At 42.5% G+C, this 13722-nt stretch overlaps 1 protein-coding gene across 1 annotated transcript in view; it reads left to right on the forward strand.

Annotated features, from left to right (window-relative positions):
• Window positions 1-13722, forward strand: part of MERTK (MER proto-oncogene, tyrosine kinase) — a 111400-nt gene that overhangs the window by 42894 nt on the left and 54784 nt on the right. Inside the window, exons 5-7 of the mRNA XM_027129042.1 lie at window positions 4332-4418; window positions 7733-7848; window positions 13416-13599. Coding sequence (XP_026984843.1) covers window positions 4332-4418; window positions 7733-7848; window positions 13416-13599 — 387 coding nt within the window. The remainder of the gene's footprint in view (window positions 1-4331; window positions 4419-7732; window positions 7849-13415; window positions 13600-13722) is intronic.

Genomic DNA, 13722 nt, shown 5'->3' on the forward strand with positions numbered 1-13722 from the left:
TTCCCTGTCATCTCTTTCTTACTTTACAAAAGAAAAAAGACCTCTCTCTGCCTTACCTGGAGTCACAACAGGGCATCAGTTCTCCAATGCTTTGGTCTCCTCTTTACTGTCTTAAAAGTGATTGAAAACCTACACGTTTTTGTTTATGTGAGATACATCTATTGCCATTTACTGAATTAGAAATTAAAACACAATAATACACAAGCACGTTTCATTAGCTCATAGAGCTATGACATCATCACACATCATACACCTTATGGAAAATTCCATCATACATTCCCGAGAGCATGAGAGTGAAGAGGGCAAATAACATATTGCTATTCTCACAAAAATAGTTTTCAACTTGAGGCCCCCCCCAAAGATTCTCTGGGATGCCCGGGAGCCTCTAGACCACACTCTGAGAACAGCTGCTCTAGTGCATTGGCTCAAGGTTAACAAAATTCCAGACTACCACATAGAAAATTCCAAATTTTGTCCAGCAAAGGAGTTGTGCTTCCCATAAAATTTTGCTTTGTATGTTTAAAAATGACATGTATATTGTTTTGATCAGTTGTGCCCTAAATAATACTTGTAAAGGTCATCAATCTAGAAGAAAGTTTGTTTTCCAATTTCAATACGTAAGTGTAATTTTATCACCGAGAAGTATCATAGGGTGATTATCAGTGACTTTCAAACACACACTTATATGCCATTAGGATAAAATTCTGCAGGGGAAGTAGCAAAGTCATGATTGAAAACTTCTGATTTCTGGGGAGAATTATTTCAGCAGGTGATGCTGAGTCTCCCATCCCAGTAATATGTATATTGCATGGGACTCTAAAGGGGTTTTACTTTAAATTATCAGCATATCCAGGGTACCTGAAATTACATTTTTTGCAGCTGTTTAAATGATGAACAGTTTAAGATGCAAACCTCAAAATGTGTAAGAGGCTACATATATTTTTCAAAATTCTTTGGGAGGGATACAAGCAGAAGATCGAAAGACTCCTTGAGGCCGTGTATACAGATGTTCTTTTATAGATGTGGTTAGTGGGTTTGAAATAAATATTCCTCTTCAGTGAAATAAATATTTTCTAAACCATCACACCATCTATTAGTTTCATCTCTCATTCGAGAGGAGGTGACCCAATGTGAAAGAGCTGGGTCCTACCTGGAATTTTAGTTTCTTAGCACTTGGATTTAGAGAATCTAATTAAGCAATCTGATTTAGGATTTTCCTCCAGTCTGAGGGGAATCCTCATCTTGGAAAATTAAAATACCTGAAGTAGCTATCATATTCTGATCTAAAATTATTTAGGAGAAGTCAAAGGTCACCACAGAATTGTAGGACAGAGAGTCTAGTCAAAAGAGCTCAGATGCTGGGACAGACTTCCATGTGGATGGAAAAGAACAAACACCCACCAACACTGATTTTTTTGGGCACAGCTAATCCCTCAGGAGAGGCACTGACTTGAAAGGGATCAGATTTGCATTTCTTCCTAGAACTTCTCCCAGGCCATGTGGCCCAGCCTCAGTGCAGCCTTCACTGTGTGGGCATCCAACGTGGACAGTCTTTCCTGGCTGGTTCCCGGCTGGGTTTCCCTCTGCAGCTTGTTTCAAATATTTAATGACTTCATTAGTGACGAGCTTTGGATTTTAAAATCATCCGATGGAAAATATCCTACACAAGTAGAGAGAAACAAACAAAAAAACATATAAGCCTTTCTGGCAAGAAGTGAGTGATGGTGTATTTTCAAGAATTTTATCTGTCTTTCTCCAGTTTATGATAAAAGCTCTGGGCCAGGCACCTTGTGTGTCAGAGAGAAAGTTTCCAGATTCAACTAGATGGTAGATATATGGCTGTGCTTTTTAAAAATAATCTTTTAAAATTTTAGAATAGTTTTAGATTTATAGAAAAATTGTGTGCCATCTCGTACAGATTATTCCCATAAACCTCACGCCCACACTCCCCTGTTATGAACATCTTACATTAATTAGTGTGGTACATTTGTTACAATTCATAAACCAATACTGATAGCATCATTTTTGAACAACTATATTTAATGTGACACAGTATAGTGTACCATAAAAAATTATTTCACTTCCTTATACCCATTGCATTACTTTTAGAACTTAGCATAATGAATCAGGAATGAAACGTTCCCTAACGGGTTTGTAGATTCAGCTTCTCCAGAGAGATTTTCACGGGTGTTTTTGAGACTTTGGGAGGTAGTGGACCTCAGGGTGTCCTTCTCAGCAGCCCTTCCAAGCATGCCTCTTTTTTACAATTTTTAAAAAATGTTTTGGCCGCACCAAACAACATGTGGGATCTTAGTTCCCCAACCAGGGATCGAACCCGCACCCTCTGCTTTAGAAGCACAGAGCCTTAACCACTGGCCCACTAGGGAAGTCCCAAAGCAAACCTCTTTATCTCACTGAAATGTCCCTTCAGTAAATGTAAGCCTGAAACTAGCACATAACTGATTATTCTGTTATCTCTGGAAATTCCTGATACATCATTACTAACTAAAGTCCATAGTTTGTTCAGATTTCCTCAGTTTTTACCTAATGTCCTTTTACTGTTCCAGGATTTAGTTGTTATGTCTCCCTAAGGCGCCTCTTGGTTGTGACAATTTCTCAAACTTCCCTTGTTTTTAATGACCTGGGCAGTTTTGAGGAGTACTGGTCAGGTTTTTTGTAGAATGTCCCACAGTTTGGACCTGTCTGATGTTTTTGGTCGTTTTTCTTATGATTAGATTTGGATTATATGTTTTGGAGGAGGAAGACCGTAGAGGAGAAATGCCATTCTCATCATATCAAGGGTACATTCTGGCAACACGACTTACCATTGTTGGTCTTGACCTTGACCATCTGGCTGAGCTGGACGTTTGTCAGTTTCTCACTCAGAAGTTTTCCTTTCATTCCCCTTTCCATACTGTCCTCTTTGGAAGGAAGTCACTTTGTGCAGCCTTAAGGAGTCAGGAGTGATGCCCCTCTTTGGGGGCAGAGCGTCTGTATAAAAACCATTCGGAATTCCTCTGCATGGGGCATTTGTCTCTTCTCCCCCTTTTATTTAATCATTTGTTCATATCAATATAGACTCATGGATATTTGTTTTATACTTTGGGTTACAATTTAATGCTACTTTATTTTCTTGCTCAAATTGTCCCAGCTTTGGCCATTGGGAGTTCTTTCAGCTGGATCCCGTGTCTCTTTGCCGTACCCCCATCCGTGGTGTGTGTGTGTGTGTGTGTGTGTGTGTGTGTGTGTGTGTGCGTGCGTGCGTGTGTGTGGTGTGCTGTTTGTGTTATATTTTGCTCCAGGCTCACGTGTGTTTTGCTCCAACCTGACATTCATCCATTTCTCGGAGGAGCTCTGGTTCCTTTCACTGGAGAACAGTATTATAAGAAACCAAGATCTGGATTGCCTCTCTTCCTTTCTCCTTAAAATTAATGTCAACTAATTTTTTTCATTTCCAAGATGTCTTCAGACCTCTGAAATGATAGAATTTTCTTCATTCAGCACCAGTGTCTTTTCTTCAAGTCATTAATAATGATGCCTTGTGTTTATATAATTCCTTATGAATACATTGAGTTTTACTATTAAAAAGGGATTCATTACAACAGATCACCTGAAATTTTTAAAACCGTAACTTTTATCCTGCTGTTTCTGGTACCCTGATGTGTCCATACTGTGTTGTGGACGCGGTGCTAAGCAGGAGAGTGTCTGTGTGAGCCTCAGAAACTACTTGTCTTGATTAGGGGGCCAGGGATTCCCACACCTCCTCGCAGAAATTTTAAAACTAAATGATACTGCTTTGTTACCTAATGTTTCATCATCGGGGAAAAATAAAGGCTTTTAATGAATTACAGCTGCCTTTTAAAAAAATTTTTTAACATCTTTATTGGAGTATAATTGCTTTACAATGGTGTGTCAGTTTCTGCTTTATAACAAAGTAAATCAGCTATACATATACATGTATCTCTTCCCTCTTGCATCTCTCTCCCACCCTCCCTATCCCACCCCTCTAGGTGGTCACAGAGCACCGAGTTGATCTCCCTATGCTATGCGGCTGCTTCCCACTAGCTATCAGTTTTACATTTGGTAGTGTGTATATGTCCATGCCACTCTCTCACAGCTGCCTTTTAAGCCTATGGTTGCCTTGCTCCTGGTACCTAGGGTTTAATCCTAGGTTTGTTTTTCAAACACCAACACGTATTTTTAATTAACTTTGCATTTATGGCTTGAAGCAGTGAACCAAGAAGTAAAAGGATGCTGAAACCCCCACAGGATTCTGATAAACAGAAGCCTGTCTCTCTGCAGCTGGTCTCACGGCTCTCCTTCCCCTCCAGGTCTGACTGAGACCGCGATCTTCAGCTGTGAGGCCCACAATGACAAAGGGCTGACCGTGTCCAAGGGCGTGCAGATCAACATCAAAGGTAAGCGGCAGGGTGGAGTGCCCCCTGCATGTTCTGGGGGTTAGGGGGTACAGTGTGATCTCTGCAGCCAGCCACCTGGGATTGAGTCCTGGCTTCCCTTTGTGACCTTGGACAAGTCACTTAACCTTTCTGCCTTCGCTGTTCCCCTGTGTAAAATGGGGATAATTACAGAACCTTCCTCCTCTTGAGGGTTCAATGAGATAATGCAAGTAAAAGTACTCATAACAGGGCCTGACACTTGTCTTTGATCAACATTAGCTAGTTTAGTTCTGCTCAGATGGAGAAGAAAATTGTCTGAAATGCTGACCCTGGATCATCTTGGCTCCTATTTTCACTTTTTCCTTTTCTACCCTGAACTAGTCCCCATAACTCCTTGAAGAGCCCCCAGGGTGGGCGCAGCTTGGGGCACTGATCTGAGGATGGGCTCTGTCCTTCCTTGGGCATCTGGGGCTGAAGCAAGTCTCCACCAGCGGCTGGCCTGAGGAAGGAGAAGGTCAGAGTCACTCTTCTGGGGGCACAGGGCTCCTGTCCCTCTCTCTCCTAACCTCCTCCACCCCCCTTGCTTCCTCTGAGGTGGGATATAACAGAATGAAAGGCGCATGTTTGAAACCTCCCCCAGGCTGGTGGAGACATTCCAGTCCAATTATCTGCCATTGGATTGGACAATCCAAACCAATCATCAGATTCATCCTCCTTTTGTGGGATCAAAGGTATTTAAACCTGAAACTTGAAAGGAAAGGAAAACCGTCTTTTTATCCCTTTCAACTCATCTCCCTTAACCTTTCTCATAGAAATTCAGGGAAATGGTACGTTTTAGTATTTGTTCTTAATTTATTTTTAATTAATTTATTTTTATTGAAGTATAATTGATTCACAATGTTGTGTTAATTACTGCTGTATAGCAGTGATTCAGATATATATATATATATATATATATATATTCTGTTTTTAATATTCGTTTCCTTTGTGGTTTATCATAGGATATTGAATATAGTTCCCTGTGCTATACAGTAGGACCTTGTTGTTTATCCGTTCCCTATATATAAAAGCTTACATCTGCTAACCCCAGCCTCCCATTCTATCCCTCCCCCACCCCCCTCCCCCTTGGTGACCACCAGTCTGTTCTCTATGTTATTTGTTCTTAATTTAAATATTGAGAGGCAATATTGAGTTTATATTCCTTTTAGTCTTATCCTTGGGGAAATAATAGAGGCGAAAAAGTAGAATGTGTTTAATAATGAGTTAAAGGGTGGGTAGTGCACAGCAGAAGACTCAAAATTACAAAAGACATACTTTTTAAAGGTGCTGATGGTTTAGTTTCAGCAAATCAACTAGAAGAGGCTATGAGAGGGCATTTTCAAAAAGTTCATTGGAAGAAAAAAAATGAGCAAACTGAAAGTTACTAGGAGAGGAACTGAATAACTTCCTTCCTTCATTACGAATTCCATTATTACAATTTTCAAAAGAAATGTTGAGAATTTCGGGAATCCACACGTGGGCATAAATTTATAAAGACATTTTCATAAAATATCAACATCGTAAAGTTTAAAAATCCATAAAATGAGAAGCACTTCCTGAATTTTATGCTTCAGACAGAGTCGCAACTAGGACTTTATTTTAATAAAGCCTATTTCCAAACCTTATGTGTGGGGCTTTCGTTGATTTAAGCATGTATATCAAAGCAACCAAAACTCCCTGCTCGTCTGTTATCAACTGAGGTATATACGTGGCCAAACTTTGATCTGGAAAGGCAGATACTCTATTTAGGGAAGTGAGTCAAACGAAACACTGACTCTTTCCCATTCATCCGTCTGTGTGTCTCCTGGTAAAACTGAAACTCCTGAATACCGTACCCAGTGAGCGCTTAACACGGTCCCAGCCTTCCTTCCCTCTCATCCCCTGCGCATCCTGTCCTCGCCTTTACCACCAGCGCACCTCCCCCAGACCTCGTATGTGCGTTACCGCATTTCATCCTCACCCCAGCCCGTGGAGCAGTGTGGTCACTCCCCGCCCTTAGTAGAAGCGGGAGCTGAGTTTAGAGAGGGCATTGAGCTGAGCCATGGGCCATGCAGCTGGCTAAGTGGTGACCCCACTCCCCAGCCCCTGCTGGTACTCGCTGGTCTGCTTGCTGCCCCTGCAACCAGCTTCCAGCGTCCTGTTGAGGGACACTAGTGCTGGAGTCAGGCAGACCCGAGTTTAAGTCCCCATTCTGCTGCTTATGAGTTCTGTGCGCTTTGGCAAGTTTTTAACTTCTCTGGTCCTCAGTTTCCTCATCCGTCAATGGGGATCGTAAGACTGCTGCTCTGATAGGGTTCTTCCTATCAGACTAGTCATGTTTAATGAAGTCCATAGGTTCCTGGCACAGAGTAAGCACTCAAAAACATGAATCATCATTTTGGATTATAAGTGCGGTTATTACCATTAATTAAGAGTTAAACGTATGGGAATTTTCTGGTGGTCCAGCGGTTAGAACTTCGCGCTTTCACTGCTGAGGATGAGGGTTCCATCCCTGGTCCGGGAACGAAGATCCCGTGTGGCACAGCCAAAATAAATAAATAAAAATAATATTGATTCACAGATTTTAATATATATTTCCTTTTTTAAAAAGAGTTAAATATAGCACAAGAAACTAAAACCCTCAAACTTCAGATCCTTGTTGGATTCTAATTTAAATATCTATCCATGTCCCACCCGTGGCTGAGGTCATTGCACGTTCATTACGGTATGCCCTCCCCTCCCTGCAAGCAGATGCACTTGGGTCTTTTGCTTGAGCTGACTCTCCCCTATTCCTCGGCCTGGAAAGCTTCCTTCCTCCATCACACACGCGCATATGCACGCACGCATGCACACACATGCGTGTTCCCATGGTACCCCTCTTTTCTCAGCACAAGGCAGTCATCCTCAATCAATGTGGGTCTCCCCAACGCAGCCTTTAGCTCCACAAGGGCAGCGCCGTGGCTCTTCACCCCCATTGAGAGCACCGGCGCCCAGTGACGCCCCTGCATACAGCAGCAGGAAATGGATGTCTCCCCATCCTTGTCCAGCTAAAACTTCTCACTTCATCAGGGGTCAGGAAAGCAGGTCTACATCCCACTTCTCTGGCCCTGGCCGAGCCATCCTATCACTGCAAGACTTTTCCGTAGGCTAATACCATTGCCCTTAGGGGTACGATGGCTCGTCTTTAAAACTTGTGTTTAATTTTCCCAGTCTCAAGAAACAGAAGTAGCCTTGGTATTATTAATGCATTTGTTTGGTAGCTGTGGCCTTCTGTGGTTTATAATTGTGTCTGTGGTGTGTCTTTGTTTTTTACATAGCAATTCCCTCCCCGCCAACTGAAGTCAGGGTCCGCAACAGTACCGCACACAGCATCCTGATCTCCTGGGTCCCCGGTTTTGACGGATACTCCCCGTTCAGTGACTGCAGCATTCAGGTGAACTTCCGTAATGAAAAGAAGTAGCTGTTTGGTGTTCAGTGGGTCTGCCTGATTTTTCTTCCTCCTGAGGATGGGTGCCAAGATCATTTCAACATCCCTGTTCAGAATCCCTTGACCTTCCCCCCGATCAGCGTCCACTGGGCATGCACCATTTTATGATGTTCTGCCCCTGCCCCTCCCCGCGCCCCTGTGATGCTGCCTCTTTCCTGTGCATGGTCCAGGGCCAACTGGAAGAGAAACACGTTTCCAAGATAGAATGTCATGAGACCAGGGAGAATTCATTTTTAAGATACAAAAACCCATCTGGCTTGTAACCAGGAGTCCAAGGAGCCAGGTCCTCTGCAGCCTGGCTTCTCCTGGGTTGGTGGCCATGAAGGACAGAAGGGCAAGCACAAGATGGATCATCTTTACTATTGAATGTTGCATCTCAGCCTGTGGCTTCCAGGGAAACCTGGGGATTACAGGCCTTACAGAGTCATCACCCACTTTTAACCACTGCCTAAAATTGGTATAAAATAGAGCTGTAAGAAATATAGGTTAGCCATCCTAAAATGACACCTTGCCATGAGATAGGCTCTGCTCTGAGTGTTCATTTCATAAAAAAGGGAAGGGTAGGGCTTCCCTGGTGGCGCAGTGGTTGAGAGTCCGCCTGCTGATGCAGGGGACACAGGTTCGTGCCCCGGTCCGGGAAGATCCCTACATGCCGCGGAGCGGCTGGGCCCGTGAGCCATGGCCGCTGAGCCTGCACGTCTGGAGCCTGTGCTCCGCAGCGGGAGAGGCCACGACGGTGAGAGGCCCGAGTACCGCAAAAAAAAAAAAAAAAGGGGAAGGGTAGCAGTAACTACCTTTTACCGAGTGCCCACAATGGCCCAGGGACTTTGCAGACATTATCTTAACTTGGAACCCACACCAGCACTGCAGGGCCACAGTGCACACAGAGCCTGTGAGTGGCAAAACCGGAATTCAAGCCCAGGAAACTGTGATGCCCAAAGCAATGCTCAGGACCACCTGCTCCTCCGTGTCTCAGGAAGACGTTGCAGGTGGGAACAGGTAGTTGAACACATATGGATTATCCGCTGAAAACATGAATGCATTCTGCCTGTACTTGATCATACAGTAAGGTCAGGGATTATTCTTCGTTTTATAAATGTCTGGTCTTATTAGGTAGAAACATATTAAGCTGACATGGGCCAGTCATGCCAACTCAGCTGAGAGAAGTGACTTCCATAGAATTTTATGTGTTGACAACTAGATGTTTTTAATACCAGGTGGAACTCATTTCTCTGCTCTTATTGCCTCCCACCCTTGTGTAACAGCTGTTTCTTCTCAGAAGAGTAAAAACATATCATCCCCAAAATAGCCTCCACCCTCACCCTGCTACCCACAGCCTTGCTTAATCTTGTCCATCGTTATTTGCAAACCTCCCAAGTACTGGTAAGTGTTAGGAATTCTCCTTGTATCTACAAAGTCTCACCAGGGATATCCTTTTTTTTGAACAGCTTTTTTGAAATATATTTTACATACCATAATATTCACCCATTTAAAGTGTACAATTCAGTAGTTTTTAGTATAGTCAGAGTTCTGCAGTCATCACCATTACCTTATTGGGACTGTATTCATAAGAGATATTGGCCTGTAGTTTTCTTATGTTAGCTTTTTCTGGTTTTGGTATCAGGGTGATACTGGCCTTATAGAAAGAGTTGGGAAGCGTTCCCACTTCTTCTGTTTCTTGGAAGAATTTGAGAAAGGTTGATGTGAAATTGTCTTCAATATTTAGTAGAAATCACCAGCAAAGCCATCTGTTCCTAGGCCTTTGTTTGTGGAAAGTTTTTTTGAGTAATACCAGCTCAGTCTCTTTACTTGTTATAGATCTATTCAGATTTTCTATTTCTTCGTCAGTCAGTTTTGGTAATTTGTGTGTTTCTAGGAATTTGTGCGTTTCTTAGGTTATCTAATTTGTTGGTATACAGTTGTTCATAATCTTCCATTAGAAGCTTTTTTATCTTTGAAGTTAGAAGTGATGTCCCCTCTTTCATTCCTGATTTTAATAATTTGAGTTGTCTCTTATTTTTCTTGGTCAGTCTGACTAAAGGTTGGTCAGTTTTATTGATTTTTTTGAAGAACCAACTTTTGGTTTCATTAATTTTTTCTATTTTTTAAAATTCTGTTTCATTCATTTCTGCCCTAACCTTTATTTCCTTTCTTCTGTTTACTTTAGCTTAACTTTTTTCCCCTTTTTGTTTCTTGTAGTGAAAGTTTAGGTAATTGATTTGAAATTTCTCCTTTTTTGATATAGGCAGTTATACTATACATTTCCCTGTAAGCACTGCATTGGCTGTATACCATAAGATTTGGTATTTGGGGGTTTTTCCATTCAAAATCAAGTTTTTGATCACTTTTCTTATGATTTCTTCTTTGTTCTATTGGTTATTTAGGAGCGTGTCATTTAATTTTCACTTAGTTGTGAATTTCTTAAGTTTTCTTCCTTCGTTGGTTGTGTTTAGAGGATATACTTATTATGACTTCCATCTTTTTTTTTTTCCTTTTGGCCACGCTGTGCGGCATGCAGAACTTCCCTGACCAGGGATTGAACCCATGCCCCCTGCAGTGGATGTGTGAAGTCTTAACCACTGGACCACCCTGGAAGTCCTCATCCTTTTAAATTTATTAAGGCTTGTTGTATGGCCTTGCATATGTTCTATCCTGGAGAATGTTCCATGTGCAGTTGAGGAGACGGTGTATTCAGCTGTGGTTGGGTGGAACGTTTATATGTCTCTTAGGTCTAGGTGGTTTATAGTCCTGTTCACTTATTCTGTTTCCTTGTTAAACTTCTGCCTCATGGTTTTATCTATTATTGAAAATAGGAAATTGAGGTCTCAACTATTATTTTTGAATTATGTATTTCTCCCTTCAGTTCTATCAGTTTTTTTGCTTCACATATTTCAGGACTCTGTTGTTTTGGGAACAACCAGGGCCTGTTTCCCTGTATATGGACATAACTGAACCTACATATGGACACAAATACAGCATGAACCAGCCCTTTTTTTAAGAAAAAATGAGGTATAGTTTTAGGTACACAACATAGTGATTCAAAATTTTTAGAGATTATGCTCCATTTATAGTTATTATAAAATATTGGCTATATTCCCTGTGTGGACCAGCCTTTTTAAAAATTGTTTCCAGTTACTGAACTGTTTGAAGAGCCCAAGAGGACATGAGACTCCTTCCCATAGGAGGGTGTTACCTTCAGGGAGACTGAGGAAGAGTACTGCCCCCACTTGGAGAAGAGTGTGTCTCAGGGTAGACGTGAGGTAGAGGGGAGGTAGAGTAGGGTGGTGGAGTGGTCTGAAAACACCAGGTCACCCCTACAGGTGGAGGATGATCACACAAGCTTCACTTGCACGCTCTTTGCCTTGGCTTTGGGTGGCCAGGGCGTGAAAAATCATCCTGAGACTGCTAAATTGCAGCCCCTCTTGCCCACCTTGGATCCTATTGTGCAGGACATGGTTATCCTGTCTGTGCCCCACCAGCTAGCTCAGGCTTCCTTCACCCATTCTCCTTTCCATCTCTCCTAGGGTTACCGGATTTAGCAAATAAGAATCCAGTTACTTTACAAGTTAATTACACTGTTGATTTTGTGTCATACCTATACCCATAATTATTGGTGGTCTATCTGAACTTTAAATATAAACGGGTGTCCTTTATTTTCTCTGGCAGTCCTAGTGAGGTCGATCAAAACTGGCTCCACAAGTTATATACTTTCACATTCTGTTGATTAACAATGTATTCCCATTTCTGAAGGGACCAAGTATCATTTTGTAGCAGAGTCCCAGTTTGTTACAATTTTAAACTCTGACTTGGTAACAAATGAATGTTTTGGACAAGATTCACATCCACCCACTAGCAGGACACACCCTCTCACTTCCCCTGGTCTTGGCATTAGTTCCTTTCTTCACCCATTTTTGGGCTATGGACTCCGTTTCTATTTTTAACTCTCCCACATATGTCTTGCCGTTTCATGCCCTCCTTTCCCCCAGAACCCACTGAGCACTGTCAGAGAAACCCGTCTTCTTCTAGGAACATGCCCTCCAAGAGTGTCCCTGTGCCTGGAAATGGTCCAGCGCGTTGTTCCGGAAATAGGGCAGGGGTGGGGAGCCAAGGTTTCCTCCACCTTAGTTCCAGCGCTTGGTCAGCAGGAAGTAGGTGCAGACTTTAAAGTGAAGAAACAAAGAGTGATTTCTGCCAACAGCCACCACCAAGATAAGCACACAGCTCCTGGTTTCTCCTCTGGTGGCTCCTCAGGCCAACTGGTACCCTCTTGTCACCCCGCAGAGTCTGCGGGTCTGAGTCAGAGGTGAGACTCGGTCCCAGCACCGCCCTCATGGTATCCACTAGGGGATTTGGAATTCCAAAATGTTGATCTGTGGCCCCTTGACCTAAATGGCAAACACACATATCCTGAAATAACAGCATTGTTTCCACACCCCATAATTGCAAGCCCCTTATTATCAGAAATATATTTTGTGGGTTTAAGATTTTTTTCCCCAAATTGTTTTTGGTGGCTTCTTTTTTGTCCAATACTATTTTTGTCTTTCTGATTTTATGTGTACAACATATTTTAGAAGTTGTGAAAAACATACAGTGAGAGAAAACTCTGCATGATCCCCGTTCCCAGATAAGAGGTTTCCTTAAAGGAAAAGCTGGAAGTTTAGCCTAAGACTGAATTTTGCTGGGAATCCCTCTCTCTTGCCTGTGCATACAGAAGACATGGAGAGGGATGTGGAGAGACTGGTGGAGTTTATGGAGAGAAAGATGAGGTACAAGGGCTCAGGGGAAAGAGCTGATGGGTTTTTAAAAGATTTGGAGAAAAGCTTGTTGGGTGAGGTGCAAATGCCCCTTTCCTATATCTCCCCACCAAAAAATGCCATAAAATCTATACTATCTGTGTTTGCTTTTGGAGTTGAATCTATATGGGAGTGGGAATTGGGGGGTAAGAATAAAGGACATGCTAAAATTAGCCTCAAAGCAAGAGCAGAATTCCTCAGGAGACATAATGAAAAGAAATACAGATTTTTTTAAAAAAAAAATTAAGTATCTCATCTTCTAAAGTAGGATTTGGGAAATATTTTCTCTAAAGGGTCAGACAGTAAATATTTCAGGTTTTGCCCCACATACGAAGTCCCTTGTCTTTACTGCATATTCTGTGAAACAGCTGAAAAAAATGATCAAGAAGCGAAGTGATTCTGAGGAAGAGCTACTTTTATTATAAGTTATAATGTAGAATAACTATAATGTTATGATGACGATTATTTGCTCTGTTACCTGCTGGAGTGAGAACACTTATTTGAGGCATTTTTCATCAGGTCCTCAGTTGTTGCACCCAGTGAGTAGCATGAGTAATACACAGTGATCCTGGTGGGAAATTTAAGGTGTGGCCCGAAAGGAAGCAGGTACTTCCCCTCAGTGGAGAGGAAGGGCCATGTACACCGAATGCATGAATGCCCCGAGTCTGACATTCCTGCCCCCTTACTAACGCCTGGTCCACAATTTTACTCTTCATTTAGGTCGAGGAAGTTGAGCCACTGAGTCATGGCTCAGTCATGATTTTTAACACCTCTGCTTCACCACATCTGTATCAAATCGAGCAGCTGCAGGCTCTGGCGAATTACAGCATCGGTGTGTCCTGCATGAATGAAGTCGGCTGGTCCGCAGTGAGCCCTTGGATTCTGGCCAGCACGACCGAAAGAGGTAATTCCTGGGGTTCAGAATGCATATTGTGCCTGATGGCATGTGATGAAACAAATCCTTCCCAGTGGCCTGATTCAGAGTTTAACTTTTTCTTTGTGTGGCCTTCGTCTCTGGAGGATAATT

The sequence above is a fragment of the Aethalodelphis obliquidens genome, unplaced genomic scaffold (genome assembly GCF_003676395.1).
Source record: "Aethalodelphis obliquidens isolate GAN/ISIS:26980383/991018 unplaced genomic scaffold, ASM367639v1 scaffold35, whole genome shotgun sequence".
NCBI classification, from domain to species: domain Eukaryota; kingdom Metazoa; phylum Chordata; class Mammalia; order Artiodactyla; family Delphinidae; genus Aethalodelphis; species Aethalodelphis obliquidens.